The 8,044-nt window shown below is 36.0% G+C and overlaps 1 protein-coding gene across 1 annotated transcript in view; it reads right to left on the bottom strand.

Moving 5' to 3' along the window:
• Window positions 1–59: 59 nt before the first annotated feature.
• Window positions 60–8,044, bottom strand: part of LOC123703411 (mucin-17) — a 69,149-nt gene continuing 61,164 nt past the window's right edge. Inside the window, exon 3 of the mRNA XM_045651371.1 lies at window positions 60–7,376. Coding sequence (XP_045507327.1) covers window positions 418–7,376 — 6,959 coding nt within the window. The 3' untranslated portion in view covers window positions 60–417. The remainder of the gene's footprint in view (window positions 7,377–8,044) is intronic.

The raw sequence follows: 8,044 nt of genomic DNA, 5'->3' as shown, positions 1-8,044 counted from the left end.
GTATATGATAGAGATTGAAGTTGTTGAAATGCAGATGATTAAAATAAATACAACAAATATTAAATTTCATTACAATTTATTATTAACATTTTAAGTCGTATTTTGCAATTTACAATTAAAAGCAAGACGAGTATGTTCGAGTATTAAGATTCTATTCATTAAAATTAACTTAGAACCAAGAGTCATTCTTAGGCAGTGATTAGATAGAAGTTACCCAAGGTACATTTCTGGTAACAAAAAGAATATTTTTGGTGATTCTAAAGAAGTATACACATATAAATCTAATAAAGTACAAAAGAGTATTTTATCTTAAACTATTTATTACAACTATAAGGCACTATTCATAGTTAACTTACTATGATACAATGGAAATAAATAACTACACCATTACTATACACCTAACCAATTGTTCGGTCTTCAAGAGACGTCGTCCACTGAGCTTTGTTTTCTATTTCTAATTGAAGATGGGCTTGCTAATTTTACGACATAAGTTGGTGAGGCGTCATATTTTATGTGATTACTTAAACTTCCTACGATACTTTCTAAGCTTTGTGTTTCAAGTTGCGATTCTTTTTCTGAACTTAAAAAGTATTTATCCATATCGGAAACAATAGAGTTTTCAAGCGCGTTGTTGTCATGAGAGCCATACAGTTCGTTAACGGATGGGAGCAAAGATGGTACAATTTGGACATCTTCGAAATATATGGCCTCTCTTTTCCTAACAGTTTGCGTGTCATCAGTAACGACGGTTGACAGAACTGTGCTAAATTCACCAGGGTGTTTACCAGATACGTATAAAGTTACTACACTCGTATGTTTTGGTGGACTTGGTTTCGCAGCTTTTGCTCTGGGCCTTTTTCGCGTAGGCGGCGGCGTTGGGGGGGTGAGGTCTTCCTCATCTTCATCGCGTATATCTTCAGAAAAATCTTCGTTACTATTAAAATCGGGCAGTATGTTTGGTTTTGGACTATTACTAAAGATATCATTGTTTAAATTATTTTGAGCAATGTTATTATTACCTAAGCTATTTGACAACGCATTAAGGTCAGATTGACTTAAACCTAATAAAGGATTAGCAGTTTGGAATGATAATGATTGTTGTTGTTGTTGCTGCTGCTGCTGTTGCTGCAGAAGCAGTGGTAAAAGAAGAGAATTAAATTGAGGTTGTGGAGCAAGAACTGTTGGTGTCGTAACTACAGTATCAGTTATAAATTCTGTGGCTGTAATGACATTTGTAGTTGGATCAACTATTGTGGTTAAAATGGGTGTACCTCTAAATGTAATGGGAAGAACAGTTTCTCTTGCATCAGTAACTGTTGTTACATAGGTAGTAGATCTAGTTTTGTACTCGGTTACAGGTGTTTGTACTACAGGTTGTTGGGGTAACAATGCTTGGCCTTGTAATGCTAAAAGAGGATTTATTGCAGGTTGCTGATTACCCAAAAGAAGTTGTGAAAGTAGTAAATTAGCCAAAGGTACATTAGCATTTATTTCTGGCGCTACTGTTTGAACTATGGGTTCTACATTATAAACTGTACTTGGTAAAATGTGTGAGTATGAAGTTTTACGACCACGAATGGTTGTTGGTGTAAATATGACAGTTGTGGTTGGTGTTTCATGCAGGACAAACTTAGTTACTTTTGTAGCTCCGTTATCAGCTAATTCAGTAGACTCAAAAGCAAGTACTAATTGCTGATTACCCAAAGGTCCAAGCGAGGTAGACACTTGATTTAATAAAAGTGTTTCTATCCTAGGTTTCGCAGTAAGTACATTTTTGTACTCTGTTATTTTTCCATTCACTACAGGAATGGTTACTTCTATTGGAATTTGATGAGTAATTGTTATTTTACCATCATTCAAAACGTTCTCATATTTATTATGTCTTTCCCCACTGAAGTTTTCAAATGAACTTCTTTGTCTGCTAGATGCTCGGCTTGTTGTTGTTCGAGCTCGAGATCTACTTGTTGTGCGGCCTGTTCCTGATCTCGATGACTGCGTACTCTTTCCAGATAAACGTGGAGCTTTAGGCCTCGACGCAATAGTTGTTGTTCTTGACGAGGGTCTCGCTTTACCGCGCCTATAAGCAGGAGCCGAAGTAGTTGTTGACCTACTTTCACCGCGTACTATAAACGGTTGTCTGGCTGCAGATTTTGGTGCTGTTGCCGTAGTGCTTCTTGAGTTTGTTGATGGACGAACGTTATAACGTCCTGGTTTGGGTTTAGCTGGAGCAGGTGCTTCAGTTTCTGGTTCAGGTTCTGCTTTTCTTGTACTAGCTGACTTTGTGCTCGGTCTTCGGAAATTTGTGAACTTTCTATTTCCATAATCAACTTGACGTTTAACCCTTCTTTTAAAACCAAAAGGTCTAATGGATACAATATTAGATCGTTTTGGAGGAGGTGTTGCGGGTGTTGCAACCTTTTGTTCTCGTCTGTCAGATGATTCGTAATCATTGTCTTCTTCAAATTCTTCTTCATCAAGAATTTCATCACTTTCATCAACCTTTTGCTCATTTTCTCCAATTTCTTCTTCAGGTTCAGGATCGGGTTGCTTGAACAGATTTCTTCTAGGGAACAAAGCATTTGGACGTTGTCTACGTAATGACAATAATGGATTATTAGTTGTTCTAGTAGTAGTTCTCCTTGTTGTTGTTGTTGTTACACGTCCGCGTGCTGTGACAATTCTTCTTGCAGAAGGTGTTGTTGTTCGTGGAGTTATTGCTGTGCCTGGTTGCCGGCCAATAGGAGGCCGCCTAAATCTAAGTAATGGATTGTTGGTAGTTTGTCGCGAAGGGCTCTCTGTGAATTCATCTAATGATTCAGTTGCGTTTTCTTCCTGCTGAGTCGCATATGTTTCTGCTTCATTAGGTTCCGTAAAGAATAAAGAACTGGATTGTCTACCATTTCTCAACCGGGATGATGCTGTAGGACGTATTCTAGATGCAGCCGATCGGCTTGCAAAGTCCAAACTATTGCTTCGCGTTGAGCTTGATCTAAATCCAGTACGGCGAGATGTAGGTTGAATACTTGCTCTAGCAAATCCACCAGGTCTAGAAGCTGGAATGTTGGCAGACAAATTTATAGTCGCACTACTGCGACCAGAAAATCTTCTGCCTGGATTTGATGAGCTACCAGCGAGTGATTGTTTTCTACTTCCACCAAAGCCACCCGACGGCCTAACAGATTTTAGTGTTGGTGTTGCAGTAATAGTTGGTGTGAATTCCGGGCGAGTTATAGTTGTAGCACTGTTAGGTATGGGTTGACGTTTAGGACTAAATGTTGGCCTGTTTCTAGATGCAAATGGAATAATAACTGGTGTAAAAGTAGGTTTTTTAGTGGTAAAACTGAGACGGCCTCTTTTTCTGGGATTTGAATCATCGTCTTCTTCTTCAGATTCATATCTTGTTTCTGTCGTAGTTTCTGGTTCAGAAACGGAACTTTCAATTACCTCTGGATTTGATGTTAGGAGACTAGATCCTTCTGTAGTAGTCGTCGTAGTAAATGTTGATGTTGTTGTAGTAGTATCATCTATAGTCTTATTGTCATTGGTTACTATTGTGGAATCTCCTGAAATAACAGCAACTTGAGAAAACAGAATTTTCTTCTCTTGTTCTGGCGAAGGTTCAGGCTTTTCTGGTTTTTCTGGATTAACTTCAGCAAACAAATTATCTATGTATGTACCTTGTAAAACTGTAGATGATACAGAAGATAGGTCAGGAAGTTTAGTTGTCTTAATCTCTTCCTTTATTTGAGTTGGAGTTATAAACGATTTGTCATTATCTTGAATTAAATTCTTATCTACAGCACCAGTTGGCACTTTTCTACCAAGTTGGTTATCTTCAAGAACCTTTGTATTGTCAACAATATTCGTTACAGTCTCTAAGCTACTCCTTATTTGTGATGTATTACCAGTATAGAAAGTAGTAAAATAGGTGTAGGTAGTATAAAATGTTGCTTTTCCATCCTCGTGTTCTAAGTTATCTTTAATTACAGATGGTTGTATATTAAGGACGTCTAAATCTTTTTGTGAGGGAATATTCTCCACGTCAATGGGCGAAGTGTCAATAAGACTTATAGAAGGTGAAACTTGAACTGTTGGAGTGACTATGTTTGAAACTATTTCTTCGCGACTTGTTATTGTCGTAGATTTATCCTTATATAAGGTAGTCCAATACGTAAAGGTAGTGTAATAGGTAATCGGTAAATTATTTTCCTCTTCCGGTTCCATTTTTGGTGTTATAGTTTCGGTTACAACATTTGTTATTGTCTCTAACCGACTCTTAACTTTACTGGAATCTTTACCAATGTACATTGTAGTGAAATATGTGAAGGTCGTATAACTTGTTTGTAATAGAAGTGTAGGTGATGGTAATATTTCATCAATATTACTTTCCGAACTGATTTGATCATCAAGGACATTATTATTATCGAGATATTTTGTTTCACCTTTAGACGATGACGATTTTACATCAGTAACGTATGAATTTTCCGATATTAATGGATTTGAATCAATACTTAATAACATATCAACTTCCACGGGTGTAGGTTGTGGCGACGACTCCTTGGAATTTTCTTCCAAATTATTTTCTTTCATTGAAACACTACTTTCCATAGACGCATTTTCGTCATCACTATCTGGTGTTTTTCCTTTCATTTGTTTACAATTCCTAAAATCAAATTGTGCTCTCGTATTTTCTACTGCTAACGGATTAACTTTTGTAGGTATAAGTTCATCAGGTCCAACATAATTAGTATAAACTTCACTTCTACTACAAACATTGGCATCAGACCCAACATAAATTGTTGTAAAGAATGTGTAAGTTGTAAAATAAGTTTTCACACCGTCTGGTTTTATACTTGCTATAATATCATCACCTAATATGGGAGTTGGCGTTTGAGAACTGTAGTGTTCGCCACCTTCAACTGATTCTATAACATCTTTATTTTTGACTAAATCAATAATGCTGTTAATTGCAAATGTTTCTGTTGGCCTGCCAATACCTACATTAGTTGGAGCAATTTCACCTTCATTAAAAGCGTCGATTAGTGATGGGTCCATTTTAGATAGGTCAATTGTGTTTGTTATAATATTCGTCACTATTGATTTATGACTTGCTACACTAGACGTTTGGTCCCCAAAGAATGTAGTAAAGTATGTATAGGTCGTGTATAACGTTTTATAAATAAGATCAATTTCGTTTTCTGCGTCATTAACTTCTTCATTCGCATCTTTGTTAGTAACTTGCTCCGTTGGAGTATGTTCTGTACTTACAGATACTTCAACATGACTTTGACTTGTAGAAACCCTCTCAGCTGTGGTTGATGTGGTTGCTTTAGTAGTTTGCTCTTCTTCTGGTGTTCTGTCCGAATCATTTGAAGCTTCTTCTTCCTCTTTAACAGTAGTCAATACATCCTTTTCCATCGGAGTTGTAGGTGGTGACTTTTCTGTAGCTGTAGTTAATTTTTGTTCACTTTCATTGTCATTTTCAATGATTTCTGGTGCTTCTATATTACTTTGTTCTGTTGGATTTACGTCAATATTGATGACAGCTGTAGGTTCTATATTGACATTACTAGTTTTACACACGAAGTTAGTCAAATAGCCAACATTACTTTCGACTACAACATCAGATTTAACAGATGTAGTAGTTTCTGTACTTTCTAGTGGGATGAAATAAGTTGTTAAATAAGTTAATGTTTTATATGCCGTCGTCATCGTTGATTGAGTTTCAAGACCATCAGAGCAGAATACTTCTTCGTGTTTGTTGTATTTGTTTTCTGTTGTAGTTTCTATTTCTTCAGACTCCTCACTGTGACCACTTTCTGTTGTTGTTAATATTTCCGAATCCATATCTTGAGTACTTTCATCCTCTTCTGGTTCTTCATCTTCCTCCGTTTTTTCCGTAACTTCTTCAGCGGTATTTTCAGTTTCTTCCACAGAATTGGTAAAAAGATCATTATTGTTACTTTCTGTTACAACAGATTCTTTAGACTCTTCTCTTAATGTTGAAGATGGAGTGATTGTATTCAAAGGTTCTGTTGCCATTGAATTCTGTTCGATCAATTCTATAATATCTAAATCATTTGTATTGCGAGTACTCTCAGTCGTCGTATACGCTGGTTCAGAAGGCTGTATAACGTCTAAATTTAAATCAAAGCCATTATTATATTGTACGCTAACAGAGTCAGGAATTTCGTCATCTACTTGATATAGATTTTTATTCATGTTTTCATCGCCATTGTAGAATGGTCTTTCAGATCTTTCATCTTGACCATTCGGAGTTGTTAATTTTGTTGCTTCATTTGACTTAAATGTAGCAGTTGCAACGGGAATATCAGCTGATAAAAATGTTATCTTAGTTGCTAATGAGTCTACAAGTTTAGCAGATGGGAAAACATTAACTTCGTCAGGATTAGGTTCGCGAACTATATCTGTGTTAGGAGTAAATATGATAACAGTATCACCAACAACTGTCGTAAAATCAGCGAAGCCTTGATAAGTAAATGTTTTCTTTGGTCTTGGTTCACTTTTGTATCCGAACAACTTTTTAGGTGATTTTGTTTCAGGTAATGCCTGTTGCACGGGTTGGCGAGATTCAACATTATCAATATAATAAAATATTGGTGAAAACTCGTTCTTAATCGTAAAGGTTGGTAAATCGTAACTGGGCTTAACTTTAACGATATTTGATTCATCAATTTTATCTTCTTCAAACTCAGTATCTTTGACAGATTCTGGCATTGGTTCGTAAGCCTTGCTTTGCCTATGATGTAAACTACTAACATTATCTAAAATACTAGGTTGTACATAATCTACCTTTTTCTCGTTTTCAATGGCTGGACCGTCAAGATAATTATAGACTTCAAACTTTGGAATTTCATTATAAGCTTGTACTCTACGAGCAGTTGGCTCTTCGAAAATTTGATTGTTAACTTGATTATCGGGTGAGGATGGAGCATTCCAAACTTTGAAGTTTTCTTGAGCAGGTTTGCTAGCGTAAACAATATCCATTTTGCTGCTAGGCGCCAAATAATCAGTATTTTTAAGTACAAATTTATCTGGGTCTATAATGCCTAAATCTTGCTTGACGTTCCATCCATCAAGAGAAGGGAGACGGGTTGGACTAACAACAAATGTATCATCGTTGGGCCTACTATAGAGAACGAGGGACGACTTGGTAAGGACTTGAGCATAAATTCGTCCGTTATCTAAAGTAGTACCGAGGATTTGAGTTGCAAATTCCGTAGTAACTCCATCCTGGATGAAAGTTCTTGCCGTGGAGGTTAGAAGGCCTATGACCGGTTTGACGCTATGATATCGCCCAATCTTCGAGACATAGTCATTTCTATTCTGGTCATTAACGAGAAGTACTGTCAGGTCTGAAGTCATCCGTCAGTAGGAAGGAGGGTGCGTTATTATTTTACAAAGTCCATTGAGTTCGGAGACCCCGACCGAGGATTAGATTTGAAAGAGAAAGAAAAAAAACATACAATTAATAATGCGATAAAGGTAGAATAAAATAAAGGATGCTTATAGATAGCAATATAAATAAACTAGTTAGCACTAAATTTTGTACAAGTAACTCTACATGTGTTTGATGATTTTTCAATGTATTTTTTTTTTTCGAAATATTAATATTTTTTGTTTGTAAAAAATATGTGATGACATTGAAAAATCATAAACTGCAATACAAATAACGAATAGTAAGTAAGACATACGGAAAAATGAGATTATAGAGAAAATTTAGAAAAATATAATACAAGCAATATTTTTACAGTTTTTTTTTACAGGTGCAGATACATTATGAAAACCTCAAAATTGTTAAGATATTGATTTTTGAATAAATAACAAAGGTACTAAGATTATTATTAAATATGTACTTGGAAAGATATTATAATAACCGCCATCCTGTCATAAATGACCCGAAATTTTGTGGGTCATTTGTAACAGGATGGCGGTTCTACAGGGGTCTTAGTACGCAATGACAAAAAGAAAAATGATGGTCAGAACGCTGATACCGGATACCTTAAGATACTATAACGTTTTA

The sequence above is a fragment of the Colias croceus genome, chromosome 26 (assembly GCF_905220415.1).
Source record: "Colias croceus chromosome 26, ilColCroc2.1".
In the NCBI taxonomy this organism is placed as follows: Eukaryota; Metazoa; Arthropoda; class Insecta; order Lepidoptera; family Pieridae; genus Colias; species Colias croceus.
Note: the sequence above shows the minus strand (reverse complement) of the source record. Positions and strands in the feature narration are given on the sequence as shown.